The sequence below is a fragment of the Schistocerca piceifrons genome, chromosome 5 (genome assembly GCF_021461385.2).
Source record: "Schistocerca piceifrons isolate TAMUIC-IGC-003096 chromosome 5, iqSchPice1.1, whole genome shotgun sequence".
Lineage (NCBI taxonomy): Eukaryota > Metazoa > Arthropoda > Insecta > Orthoptera > Acrididae > Schistocerca > Schistocerca piceifrons.
In genome coordinates, this window is record NC_060142.1 from 712,050,545 (window position 1) to 712,065,638 (window position 15,094).

General features: G+C 41.4%; 1 protein-coding gene across 1 annotated transcript in view; it reads right to left on the reverse strand.

The window, feature by feature from the left end:
• LOC124799216 overlaps positions 1-15,094 on the reverse strand; it is a 346,089-nt gene that overhangs the window by 46,212 nt on the left and 284,783 nt on the right. Inside the window, exons 6-7 of the mRNA XM_047262752.1 lie at positions 2,821-2,865; positions 2,655-2,772 (exon numbers count right to left, since the gene is read on the reverse strand). Coding sequence (XP_047118708.1) covers positions 2,655-2,772; positions 2,821-2,865 — 163 coding nt within the window. The remainder of the gene's footprint in view (positions 1-2,654; positions 2,773-2,820; positions 2,866-15,094) is intronic.

A 15,094-nucleotide genomic window follows, 5' to 3' on the forward strand; every position in this document is an offset into this window, starting at 1 on the left:
AGACATGAGAACAGCGTGTACCAGCCTGATATTTATTTTCCTTTTCAGCACACTGCACGTGTAATATTAAACACTTATCTTTTAGCTCGACAAAACGTTAAAAGTCTTCAAAACAGAATTATGGCGGCAGCGTTCGCATCTAAAGAATGACCTTCCGGGATATAACAAGATTATTTGCATCCTCAAATTGCTGCAAGCCAGGAGACCGATGAGCCTTAGGGGTAGTGGAATACCCCTAGAGGGGAAACAGTCTGCCATCATTGGATAACCTGGGCAGCCAGAACGCTTCAATTGAACAAAAATTTCTGTAAATTATAGTTCTGATCGTGCCTACGGACGCACTCTGCGGACAGTCCCTCTGCTCACAAAAAAGCGTTGCTCTAGTCGGATACACACTCAAGCCACAGCTGTCATCTTGGTCTGACTGCAGATCATTAAGTACTGGCTGCGGAATACTGTATCCACGAGACATGTGCTGCCACCTTCTAGATATGTACAGGCGCGAAATTCTGCCGTTTGCGACTAATTTTTGATCACCGTCGTAGTTAGTGCAGTTTAATAAAACATTAAGTTCATTTATTCAGTTTTGACTTTCACTAGGCATGTTTTCAGAAACAGTGGTTGTGTTTAGCGATGTGATATGAAACTGCAGTCTCTTTAGCAGTGTACTCCTGATAAATATTTTTCACATCTTTTGCTTTAAAAAAAGTTCTTACGTTTGGTGATGCAGTCCCATGTTTAACCATTTTCACGTGGCCTTTAATATGAGTCGTTTCTTTATGTGCAAGAGAAAATCTTACAGTACACAGTTTGCAATAAAGACGTTCACTGTTACTTTCATTACACAATTTCTAAAACTTGTATTCCGCTTGCAGGTTAACACTAAACACACACATTCTGTTGCTCATTGCTACTTGATGAAACAAAACACAAATAAAAAAGATGAGTACGTATATGCGCGTTACTTCACACACGAAAACAAGATGAACACTTTGATTACGCTGTTGTGTTGCCAAATGACTAACAATAAGTGAAGAGTTGCGGTGAACCGGTAGCCACGCCTCCCCGTCGACGTCAGTGCTGGCCGCGAGGTTTTCTGAGAGAGGCTTCGTCGTGAGACAGCGATTAAAAAGACGTTGTCGAACCTATGGATCTAACATTCAAGAAAAAATCCTCGAAAGTCGTAAAACTCTCAAAATCTGGACAATTTTGAAGCTTCCTTGGAAGACTACGTTTCGGTAGTTTTGGTACACTACATAAATAACGTCGTAAGTGGTAGTATTACAGTTAGTACTGGTAACATTGATAAGGAAAGAAACATAAATGAATGTGTTAGAGAGAATCTGGGCGCCGACGATTTTTTTTCACACAGTTAGAGCCACACATCACTCAGTGTTAGAGTATTGAGTAAATTTATATCCTTATAGAATATAAATTGCATTTTATATGTAATACTTATTAGCTGATCTGCAACAATGTCTGCGCTTCTATGTAAAACAAAAATATATGGAAATGAAGTCCCATGCTTCTTGACAGAGCGTAGGGGAACGATGCGGGAGACCCGCACTGCCGTACTAGGCAAGGTCCTAATGGAGGTGGTATTTGTTGTTATTTTGTACTCAGTAAAACGGTTCATCATCATGCTCAAGGGCAAGTGGTTCTTGTTATTATTGATAAATGCGAAAATTGTTTATGAATTACAAAACCATGTTTTGCATAAGTTCGACAAAATATTGAAACGATGTTTGACCAGTTTTTGTTCTGCTTTTTCATTGTTTTATTTTATCCTTTTGTTGAGGAAATTGTGTGTTTAAGCGCTATATAATAAATCTGCATTGTTTTCTTCATCTTTGCTACAACATCCCGTTGTTTCACTTCACAAATCAACAGTTTTTAAATAAAAACCTGAATTAAACATTGACAATTTCATTGTTGCTATAATACTTTTTGTTTTTAAGTAACAGACAGAAGCGTAACTATGTAGAACAAAAATGTTGTGTATGTTACCTGGCCACCTTTTATATCCTCACTCAGTTTCTAGACGGTTCACTGCCTCCTCTTTCTAGGAGAATCTAGTAAGGCACTAATTGCAACTCTAAAGAAAGCGATCGTTATGGTGTAACGCCAAATAGCTATGCAACACAACTAACATTCAGGTAACGCGGGTATAGACAAATGCTTGTAGGAAAAGTAGTCTCTAATTACTTACAATGGTCTACAGTAATCTATAGTAGTTTTACAGCTCTTACCGTAAAAGCTGAGCTACCCAAGAATGACTCACTACCCGCCCTCGGAGCTTCACTTCTGTCAGTACCTCAGCTCCTACCTTCCAAACTTCACAGAAGCTCTCGTGTGAAATTCGCAACACTCGCACTCCTGGAAGAGCGGATACTGTAGAGATATGGCTTAGTTACAGACTTAGGAATGTTTCCAGAGTTAAATTAAGGGGTTTGAGCTATGCTTGGGCAGCTCAGTTAATAGAGCCCTTGCCCCCGAAAGACAAATGTTCCGAGTTGGAAACTCGGTCCAGTTTACAGTTTTAATCTGCCAGGAAGGTCCATACGAGGGCACACTCCCCCAGAGAGTGAGAATTTCATCCAGGATGTCGGTGCTACCCCAGGCTAGGACAGCGAGGGCGCCCGCGGCGGACTCACCTGTCGGAGCCGGAGCTCCTCACTCGGCCAGGCAGTAGAGGCGGACCCGGGCCACGCTGTACCCGAGCTGGAGGCCCGCAGGGCGACGCCAGTTTCCCGGCCCCGGCGGCGGCTGCAGCTGCGCCTGCGGGGGCGGCGGCTGCGGCTGGCCCAGCCCCGGCGGTACCTTGGCGGCGCGCGCGCTCGCCCCGCCGCCGTTCCACCCGTACATCTGTTGCACTGCAACGCGTCACGCAACAGCGCTCACTCAGCAACACATGCAGACGATCCAAGCCAAGCTGGGCGGGGGCGTGGTGGGGGCGGGAGGGGCGGGGCACAGCCGTGCTGGGGCGGGGGCGGGGGCGCAGTCGGCGCTGCCCAGCCGCCGTCTGCCATTCTTCGGGGAGCATGCGGCCGAGGGGGCGCCGTGGCGGGCGGCACCAGGACTGGAAACCACTGGCGTGCGGCAGACCTCACGTTTACTGCCAAGTCTACGCACAGATTTCTCCGGTACAGCGGGGGCTACACCCCTGACCATTATAACTACAGCATCACGAGGGACGGCAAATAAGGGCGTATAGTATAAGAGGAAGGATGTACGATTGAATTTGTACGTGATTTGGGAGCATACAGGACCATGCACAACGAAGAAATTATTCGAGTGGGACGGAAATCCGTAGATGTGATGTCCACGTACAGACAAACAAATGGTTATAATTTCATAAAAATGAGATAATTTATTCAAGAGAAAGGACACCAATTCAGCAAGTCAATAAACTGTTGGTCGCCGTCTGATCGTTATGCAAGCAATTATTCGGTTTGACATTGACTGATAGACCTGTATGTCCTCCTGAGGGATATCGTGCTAGATACTGTGCAACCGGTGCGTTAGAGCGTCAAAATCCCGAGCTGGGCCCATAACGATCCAAACGTTCTCAACTGGGGGCAGGTCTGGTGACCTTGCTGGCCGAGGTAGTGTTTGTCAAGCACGAAGAGAAGCAGTAGAAACTCTCGCCGTGTCATCTTGCTGAAATGTAAGCCCAGGATAGCCTGCCGCGAAGGGCAGCAAAACGGGTCGTAGAACAGCCCTAAGGTACCAATGTGTTATAGGGGTGCCGCGGATACCAACCGACGGGGTCTTGCCATGAAAAGGACTCGAACCCCGAAGATTACTTCTGTTTGTTGGGCAGTACAGCGGGAGAGAGTCACATTAGTATCCCGTCATTGTCTGGAGTGTCTGCAGAGATCGCTGAAGGCAATACTACTCCAGTCAATGAGACTCCAGGCGGGAGACGTGTCTACAGACGCACCAGACAGCGGTGGGACACGAAACTGACTTTCACCCGCCGTTAGGCCGACATGATGGTTTGGCATGCAGTTTCATTTGATAACATCGTTCCATGAAATTAAATGGCCTCTGGTTGTCATTCGCGCACCCTTACAGCACAGCGGTACATCGACGATATTCTACGCCCCGTTCCGTTGCCCTACAATGCAAGCCATCCTCACCTCAGTTTCCAGCAATGTACCGCCCGCCCCAACACACCAAGTGTTTCTACTGCTTGCCTTCGTGCTTACCAAACACTACCTTAGCCAGCAACATTGCCAGATATCTCTCCAAGTAACACCATCTGTAGCATTATGGACAGGGCCTTCCAACCAGCTAGTGCGCCATTTCGGCAGAATTTGGCACGATACTCCTCAGGAGGACTTCCAAAACCGTTTTCAATCAATGTCGAACTAAATAATTGCTTGCATAAGGGCAAGAGGTAAAACAACCCACAACTGTCTTGCTCAATTTGTGAAGGTCTTTCTGTTGAATAAATCACCAAATTTTTCTGAAAATTCTGTAGTCTGTAAATGTACATCACATCCACTGATTTGCATCCCATTGGAATAATTCCTTCGTGATGCGTCGTTCTTTTTTCCCTTTCTCTTCTTCCTCTTCTTCTTAGAGTGTATTTCTTTCTCTCCTCATAGAAAGTCTTTTATCTTTGCTCCTTTTCTCTCTCGCTCTTTTTCCAAGATCTTCTTTTGTTCTACTCCACTGGTGACTTCCTGCGTCTTTCTCTATCGTCGACGTCAGCCACGTTGCTCGGCGAGTACTTCCCTTCCACCTCGATCCCCAGTTCCGAGCAAATTATTCCTATTTGGATCCTGTCTTCCTTGTTGTCCTCCCTGTCCTTTCCCAGAATATTTTGCTCGTTCTGTCCTTATTCATAGTGATCGAATGTCCCACAAATAGTTCCCTTTTCAGTTTTATTTCTCCTGATATTGTCGATATTCTCTGGTACAGTTCTTTCCTAGGTCTCCGTATCCATCTCTCACGACCATTTTTAGATCTCCTCATCGACGGCTTGTAGTGTGTGATTCTTTCGGTCCGTGGACAATTCTTATTACTATATACGTCTCTGGTTACACAGAAGGCTTATTTCATCTTCTGCAGCCTCTCTACTGATATCTCATTCCTACTATTTTCTTCTCTTGCATGTTCTCTCGCGTACTTAAAGTCGTCCACTTTCTCTGAATAATTTGACATCTTGCTTGGCTTGTCTGGCTGTGTTTTCGTCTCGTTCGGTTTTTATGCTGTCCACTAAGTCTATGAACTTCAGCTGGGCCCTACTGACCTTTTTCTTCGCTGCAAACGTCTTTGGTATTCCAATTTACTGATTTATTGATCTGCACTGACCACTTCGTCCCGCATGTTCTTGCGCAGAGCTGCCAGCTTTAGCAGCTGAGCATGGAGTCGAACTGAGCTTGCATGACAGACACCGGTACGTCATTCTTTGCTGTTCAAACTGTGTCGGAGTTAGTCAGTCGTATATCATGTTGCCGACTGGTGGCGTGCCAATCACTCAGCAATCTTTGACCAGAAGTTTCCAGTGGATAGGAGAAGGTGCTGGACAGAGAGGAAAAAAAGGAATACACTCTGCATCTGGGTAGATCAGTCAGCAAGTCCATCTAGTTGAAAGATAACGTAAAAGATTTCTCGGAGACAGGGCACAACCAACAGCCATTAAGAGCCAGAAATGTTACAACTGCTGTCCAAATTACCGGCTGCGCCATCCAAGTGTGATAATTTTGTGTGCCCAGTGGCACCTCATATCATCACGCCAGGTGCTAGACGCGTATGATAAGGACGAATGCAATACGGCAACGTTCATTCTCCTAGGAATCTCTGAATAGGAGTATGTCCATCGTAACGCTGTATATAGAATCGGGAGTCATCGGGAAGATACCGTGATACCACTTCTGCGTCGTTAGGTGAACCACTGCTGGCTGTCACTTTAGGGAAGTCGCAGGAATGGTCCCTGTCCTGACAGCCGTCGCTACTTCAGATGTTGTCGCACGGCCGAGCGAACAGTCTATCTGTCCTTTGCAGCGTTAGTCCTGTGGGCCATTGAGATCCTTCATGGCGTCACGGCCCTCCAGAACTCATAGATTCCATATTGGCATGGGATCTTGACCAAGGCGAGTCACTGAACCTGTGGCTGTCGAATTCCAAGACGTGTTGATACAAGTTCCTCCTTCTTCCACGGGCCATAACACGATCTCGTCCCAATCAGCCAATTTCAAATGCATTTGCGTAACCAAAACTGTAATTCACTTCAACTTTGATGTTGTTGCATACTGCCTTCTTTGTTGTAGTTTTACGGGCTTACAGTGTAGATTAAGTATCTAGCAAGCAACTGCTTATATTCTTTTGTTGATATTGACAACAGTAGGGCCGGTTCGAAACAAGTAAAACGCTGCTATAGATGAATTCGTCAGTTTTACATTCTTGTGGCTAGTCGGTTATGACTTACAAAGGAAAAGCGATAGCTTCGTAAATATTTATTTGTGTGAAAAATCTTTCATAATTTTCGTACTATTCTTACGCCGTTAGATTTTCTATGCACATTGGAGAGGGCCCTGTATATTATTTGACTGTCTCCTGTTACATCCTGTAGTCATCATTCACATTGGGGCTCTACTGAACAATACGATGTGCAACAGTTAACATCTCAGATTTTTCTTTTAGCCTTCATCTGTGGGAGTCTTTATTTAATTCTCTCAGTCGTCGACTATCTCCTTAATTATGTTTTCTATGTTGCATTTCCTTGATTTTGCTTTCATTAGGCTGAGACCTATCCTATTGTCTCAATTATATCTTTACTGCGAGTCTTCTAGAACTTCATAACTTGTCGTCTTAATTTGCTTGGTTCCGTTCTTTTAATCTGTTCATGCTATTTTAGCCTGTCTTTTTACATTCAAAAAAATTTTATGTACTTACGAAGAGAGGAAGTAAGATTACAGTTGAACGTTCCGTCGACAGTGAGGTCATCAGAGACGGAGCGCAAAATGTGAAGACACATTGGCTGTGCCCTCTTCACAGAAACCCTCCCGGAATTTGCCTGGAGTGATTTAGGGAAACCATGGAAAACCTAAATCTGTATGTCTAGATGCGGATTTGAACCATCGTCCTCCTGATTTTCATCATGTGGTGTTAGTTGGTTATCCAGTCTTGCCAGCTATGCTCGTCATTTAAGCGTACTGCGTTCTGCATCATCAACGGTTGCGTTATGTAGTCATATCTAGGGCCTCCACCATCCATTAACTAAAATTTTTAGCAACAGCCCCTTTTAAAATGTTCGCATATATCAACAACGCATTTGCTCTTATTAAGCATTTCTTCTCTTGAACTTCTTGCAGAACAATTCCTTACTCGATGCGTCGGATCAACAGGTGCCTTTAATACAAAATTTCGACGGCTTCCAAACAAACACTTCTGTCTTCTACATTGTGCTGGTTTGGCAAATATGGTAAGCTACTTTCCAACTGCAGTGTTTGACGAATCGTATTCTGTATGCAAGTTTTATACTTTTGGATTGTAGAAGGATCTCTTTTAACAGAAAACAATTTTGCCTTGTGCGATCCGTGCGTTTTTATTGTATGTTCCTTTTTTATCTTTTATACTCGATCGATTGCGAAATTCGCCTACCTCTTCAAGGATCTGTTCCCTCAACTACTCTGCAAATACAAGGTGGTCGTGATTAAGCTTTCACTCCTGTGACAAATGAGTAATCGTAGGGCAACTGCACTTTGTGAAAACATTTGAAAGTACATACGGATGGTAAATAACGAATGCACCATTAAAAGAAACACATTTTAATTTCCACGTGAGGAGTTAAAATTAGTTAACTGCGTACCATGTTCACGGTCCACATTACAAACGCTGCTCGGTGTAACGACTATCTGCATCCGTGACAGCATGGAACCGTTCTCGACATTTCTCTACTGCTGCCCGAAACAACGGTGGGTCTAGGGAGATTCACCTGTCGTGACACATCTCGTGCGCTGCTTGAAGATCGTACAGTGCGTCCAGCATTCTCAGCCATGGCAACAGCAACTTCTTCAACAAACTGTCGAGTGATTCGCTGTTGGCCTCTCCTAGAAGAAATTCCCAACTCGCCTGTTAATTCGAACTTGAGAATTATGTCCTTTAACCCCAGTGCGGAAAGAGAACCTCTTCGCATTCCTTTAATGCGTCGATACTCACGAAGTGCAGCAACACTGATTTACGAATAACGCCCTGCTCACCTTGTCCAGACTCATGTTGACCGTCTGCAACGGTAAAGCGTCTATGCGGGCTCAGGAAGTGGAAGTTTAATCATAAACACCCTGTACATCTAGTACATAGACGTTCGTTTTCTTTTTGTACACGTCAGCCAGCACTTCACGTCACTTCACCTCCACTATGCCAACAACGAACCGTTTCACGCAGAGTTTCTGTATGTTATAAACAGTTCCCAAATCGAGGTAGTCCATTAATTCCCTCTTTCCAACATGATGTACAAAATTTCTCGCCATTTCTACGCCGTTCATTCAATTCCTGCTCTTAACCGTTCCAGCTGATTCTCATGTTTACGAATCTAATATTCACACAGCGTACAGATGTCCATCTTTCCTATAGACTGCGAATCATTAGAGTTGTCCTATTTTGAGAGTATATGTTGTTCTGCTGATGACTGTATTTACTCCATTAGTAATTCGCTTTCTCCTATTATATTCACAAGCCCATTAAAAATATCAAGTTAATTTTTACTATATTTCACACACAAAGAAAGTATAGAACCAGATATAAATGGTTGCTGTGTAATTTCATATGCTCAAAATGTATTTCAGCATCGTTTAATAGCTGAGAACAGGACAATCCAATAAATAACATACATGCTAATACTAAAATTTCTGTATAAGTTGTGCCCCACACTCGGAATGAGTCTTTGGAACTGGCTACCGGTTCATGGCAGGCTCCCATCCAACAGTGACTCTGCATAAGTTGCCCACCCGACAATCTCGGGTATAGCTACGACTCACTAATCTTGGTTTCCAGGCCTTGTACCGTCAGCACGGTAGGTTATGAATAATGGTGTGCCGTAGCATACAGGGAAGATTCATGTCAAGTGCAGTGCAGAGAGCAACGGGTAAAGTCTTCTGTACATGCTGAAATTTCACTCCAGGTTATAAGAGCAGGGTGAGGGTGACATCTACAAGAAAACTAAAAGATTCAAGAGAAATATCAAGTCATCTTGGCACCTTTATCTATTAACAAATAAAAGACAGATAAGCAGAGATCAGTTAACACAAACAAATCGTAATTTTCCATTTTCAAGCTTTTCATGAATCCGGCTGTATTTTCCAAGCGTACATGCCACGCAGCTGCTAGCGAGAAAAATTTGTTAGTTTCCTTGCATCAAATACACAAAATCTTCCAGTCCAGAAGTATGTATTGCTGTTATTTTAACATGCATCATTTCCCAATAGAAAATAAACATCCATCTTCTACATATTTTAATAGATACAGAAGCAAGCACACCAAGGCACATAAAGCAAAGGAGCATGATTTTGGTATTTAACTGTTGAGCAAATAATTTTACATAAAAATCTTATATCTTCATATTGAAATTATTCCAAGATAATGTTAAAAATATTTTTTCGTGTAATCTGAATCATGTGGTACTTTTAGGAATGACTCCTCAGATACCTTCGAATCAGCGTGTAAAGACAATAGGTTTAACTGCAGAATACAAGCGAGTAACGAACAGTTTGCGTTTCCATTCTGTACATAATTAGCTAAGGCAGTGTGATACGTTTTGCCGGCAGACCCCCAACAAAAGCTGCTATTTCTTCATTACTACGCCTGACTTTTAACCCGTGTATGTCTTTCATGTGGGTTTATCACCGGACTCGGTTCGACAGAATTCAGGCTAGAGGAAATCCCAGTTGAGATGTTGCAGCGGAAGATGTGGAATATCCGTGGCACAACTGAGAAATGCGCATGTAAAGGAGGCCATAATTTTCAGAAAATGGTTACCCGGATTGTTTCTTACAGCAGATTATAACGGATCAACCTGGTTTCCATCAAGTTTACTTGTGTGCTTCGAAGGTTCCCTGTGTAGATTTTATTTTTCTTTGGATATATTAAGAAGCATTAAATTACTGTATTCTTCATACTCAGAACTCTTAAGTAATAACGATTTTTCCAACTACTTCACAGTTTAATAATTCTATACTTGCTGCACTATCTCATTGGTAAAAAACTAACGTGTATTAATCATACAGAAAGTTACTCGCTAATTGGTGTATTATAACACGTATCCCTGTCTGGAAGAGTTCGCAAAAAGCAGTGTTAGTAGTGTTCAGCTCATTTGGGACTTGTACAGCCTCAACCGGCGGGATCTATTTCACCTACCATCTACAACTGAGGGTAAATCTTTTAAAATATCGGCCAAAAGTCATGGTAGAACGAGTGAAAAACAATTCAGAAGTTACAATAGCAAAGGCTGTTGTCTACTACCATAAAATTTAGGGGCACTTGACACATCTCACTTTTTTTCGACTGTAACCCGAAATGAATGATTAGCTAAAAGCCTGCGTATAAGCTCGAATTTATCTGTAGTTTTACTTCTGATCATTATATAGTACAAGAAGAAGTGAGTAAAGAGTTGAACACATTGAGAGAGATAGCTCGCAGAAATGGTTTATGACAGTAAAATGATTTCAGCTACGCGTATTAAGAAACAGAATACCTCCAAAGAAAAGAACTTTGGCAATATCACACTAATAAGGGAGCAGCCTAGAGAAAAAAATGAGGAATGCTGTATTACCATACAACAGGCTTATTTCTAATGAGATAGCAAAGGCCTACCGTAATAAGAATGTGCAGATATGTTTCCATAGACAAAATCAAATAGTCAAATCTTTACGCCATAGCATCTATAAGGCAGATGTAATGAAACAGTCAGGTGTTTACAAAGTTAATTTAGATTAACTGTGAAAGGTATTATGTAGGTCAAACCGGGAGATGCCTTGGACTTAGGCGAGGGAACATCGTAATATTAGAACCAGTAATAAATCCTCCTTTATCAATCACTTACGTACTAGTACACATACTGATAATGGCCCTAATGCACTGGAAGTTTTACACATACTAGTAAGGGTACATTAATGAATATTTACCTAAAGAGATACTAATTTAAACCGCTTTTAATAAACATCCAGAGTGCGTCTTGAATGAACAGACGGATTTGAAAAACAGATATTTCTTGCAAAATTTAAAAAGATTTTATGTTAATTTTTATATACTTTTTAGTTCCACTCTCTTCGAATTATCATGCAGCCTTATACTCTTCGTTCTGAGTCTTTCTAATTGACAGACATCCTTCATTCGTGAACTTTATGCTTCTTTGGTATTTTGGATTTACACTGAACTGACCCTAAAAAGTTTTTACACTTTTATGATTTTCTTGGTTTATTTTATATTATGAAATAGATTTCACTTCATGTCATGAATTACATGGTGTAATCAAAACTCAATTTACATTGAAGTAACCACTAAGGTTTTTATACTTTTACGGTTTCATAGTTTATTTTATAATATGATAATAGGTTACACTTTATGTCAAGAATTACATGGTGAACTCAAATTTCAGTCCTTAGTTTCTTGTCACAAGTGCCATTTGTGAATAGCACTGTCTTACATTTTATATCAGTTGTTAGATATTAAAAGAGGATTTTATCTTTGACACCTTTATATTTTTTAAAAATCGTTGAATATTACTTGATTTGGCCCCTTGTTTCATTTAATAAGTTGTTTGTACTAACCAATATTCTTAGTTGATGTATGTCATTGAGTATCTTTACCTGTATCTTATGACTTTGCTACCTGGTTGCCTTGTGTTCTCTTCAAATAATGGGTCGTTACCACGTACTTTGCTGGACATATGATGCATATACATGTTTTCGGGCTATATGTTTTGACACCTGTAAGTGTGTGAACAAAGGGACCAAACTGCTGAAGTCATCGGTCCCTATATGTGTCCAGTAATCAGTATTTTTACGGACTTTCTTTTTTAGTACCTAAGATGTTTTTATCCATTTTGAAAAATACAAGGCGTGCAGATAGAAACATATTCCCTACAATTCTGCCTCTGTATGAGGACTCTACGGTTTTGTAAAAGAATAATGTAACATGAAATGTCATTTAGTTGACCTCTGTATGTTATCGTCACACACTCATGAACTATGATATTGTTTGTAGTAGCTGTTATATTTATTCGATATATATCTCGGAATTATTTTTACCTGTGTTTTCCAGGCATTGCTACTTGGTTCCATACGTTTTTCTTTGCATAATGTGGTTTGAGCCATATGTTTTACTTAATGTCAGACATATATACTTAGTTTTGAGAAGAATGTTTCCTCATTTGCTGTGAGCAATATTGTTGCAATGATTTTTAAGCGTACACGTAGATCTATACATTTATTGGTTCCAATTATCATTTCCTATCCAGCTTGGTGTAATATAGGCAGACCTATAGCCACAGATTTATGAGTCATTCATCTGTACAATATGTCAGTAAAATAGTCTCCGTATACCTGTATGTAACCTTAAGTCACTGATGACCACGTTAGAATGTTTTCGCTAAGTCTGGCAAACCAATAATGGGTAAATTCTTTCGCCGTCAATATTTTAAGATGTTCATACTTTCATAGATGATTTTAAAGCACTGTAAAGAATATATATGCCCTTAAGTGACCTTTGGTCACAGATTTCCTAAACCTGGCACAGAAACAGTAGACGTAATGTAATTGCACATAGCCGTCTATAGGTTTACAAAGTTCGGAAGTAAGGGTATCTTTGACAACATCATAAGAGCTGTTTTAGTTGTCAGGCTGCAGCACTTAGAGTGCGACTTCTAGTTTTGTGTGTGTGACATAAAAGAATATGACGAGCACAACAGGTAATACATGACTTAGTAAATGTAAGTAATGTTACTGCTCTATAATGTTACTGCTCTGTGAATCTGGTTAAGTTAATGTGAGTTATGGAATACTTTATTTACACATGACGATCTACGCATATATATGACGCTCTTCCACGTTGACTTATTTCAGGTGCTTGACAATGGCTCACGGCCGAAATTAACTAGTAACACGATTTTAATAAAACACCATACAGCCTACAACGGACAATGTTTTCTTTCATTAAACTCTTAGAAGCTGTGGATCTCAAAGGAAACAAAATCTACAGAGTACTGTATTTCTCAGCTGTAGAAGGTCCTCTCTTGGGAATTTAAGAATAATTCACTCGTTCCGTGATCCACAACGCCTTTCCTGCAGAGTCTGTTCTTGATATTTATGGATCCGTTTTGCGACGTACTAGCGCTGGCTAACCAAAGCCGTGACGAGTCGTGCAGTCCTTCCCCGAGTCTCTGCTATCTCTTTAATAACTTCCACTTATTGAACGCCCCACTCTGATTAGCAATACTCAGAAACTAGTTGGAACAACATTCTATAAACGAACTATTTTATGAATATATTATATTTACTCTGCATTCTTCCAGAGGATTTCTGACAGTAGCCAGCAGGCCTCCACCTTTATGCAGATGTTTCACCTTAAACAACTTCGGATGAGTCATCATCATCATCACCCCCATCATCATTTAAGACTGATTATGCCTTTCAGCGTTCAGTCTGGAGCATAGCCCCCTTATAAAATTCCTCCATGATCCCCTATTCAGTGCTAACATTGGTGCCTCTTCTGATGTTAAACCTATTACTTCAAAATCATTCTTAACCGAATCCAGGTACCTTCTCCTTGGTCTGCCCCGACTCCTCCTACCCTCTACTTCTGAACCCATGAGTCTTTTGGGTAACCTTGCTTCTCCCATGCGTGTAACATGACCCCACCATCTAAGCCTGTTCGCCTTGACTGCTACATCTATAGAGTTCATTCCCAGTTTTTCTTTGATTTCCTCACTGTGGACACACTCCTGCCATTGTTCCCATCTACTAGTACCTGCAATCATCCTAGCTACTTTCATATCCGTAACGTCAACCTTGTTGATAAGGTAACCTGAATCCACCCAGCTTTCGCTCCCATACAACAAAGTTGGTCGAAAGATTTAACGGTACACAGATAACTTAGTCTTGGTAATGACTTCCTTCTTGCAGAAGAGAGTAGATCGTAGCTGGGCGCTCACTGCATTAGCTTTGCTACACCTCGCTTCCAGTTCTTTCACTATGTTGCCATCCTGTGAGAATATGCATCCTAAGTACTTGAAACCGTCCACCTGTTTTAACTTTGTTCCGGCTATTTGGCACTCAATCCGTTTATATTTCTTTCCCACTGACATTACTTTCGTTTTGGAGATGCTAATCTTCATACCATAGTCCTTACATTTCTGATCTAGCTCTGAAATATTACTTTGCAAACTTTCAATCGAATCTGCCATCACAACTAAGTCATCTGCATATGCAAGACTGCTTATTTTGTGTTCACATATCTTAATCTCACCCAGCCACTCTATTGACTTCAACATATGATCCATAAATAATATGAACAACAGTGGAGACAGGTTGCAGCCTTGTCTAAACCCTGAAACTACTCTGAACCATGAACTCAATTTACCGTCAACTCTAACTGCTGCCTGACTGTCCATGTAAAGACCTTTAATGGCTTGTAAAAGTTTGCCTCCTATTCCATAATCTCGTAGAACAGACAATAACGTCCTCCTAGGAACCCGGTCATATGCCTTTTCTAGATCTATAAAGCATAGATACAATTCCCTGTTCCACTCATAACACTTCTCCATTATTTGCCGTAAGCTAAAGATCAGGTCCTCACAACCTCTAAGAGGCCTAAACCCACACTGATTTTCATCCGATTTGTCCTCAAATAATACTCGCACTTTCCTTTCAACAATATCTGAGAAGATTTTACCCACAACGCTGATTAAAGAGATACCTCTGTAGTTGTTACAATCTTTTCTGTTTCCATGTTTAAAGATTGGTGTGATTACTGCTTTGTCCAGTCTGATGGAACCTGTCCCGACTCCCAGGCTATTTCAATTATCCTGTGCAGCCATTTAAGACCTGACATTCCACTGTATTTGATGAGTTCCGACTTAATTTCATCC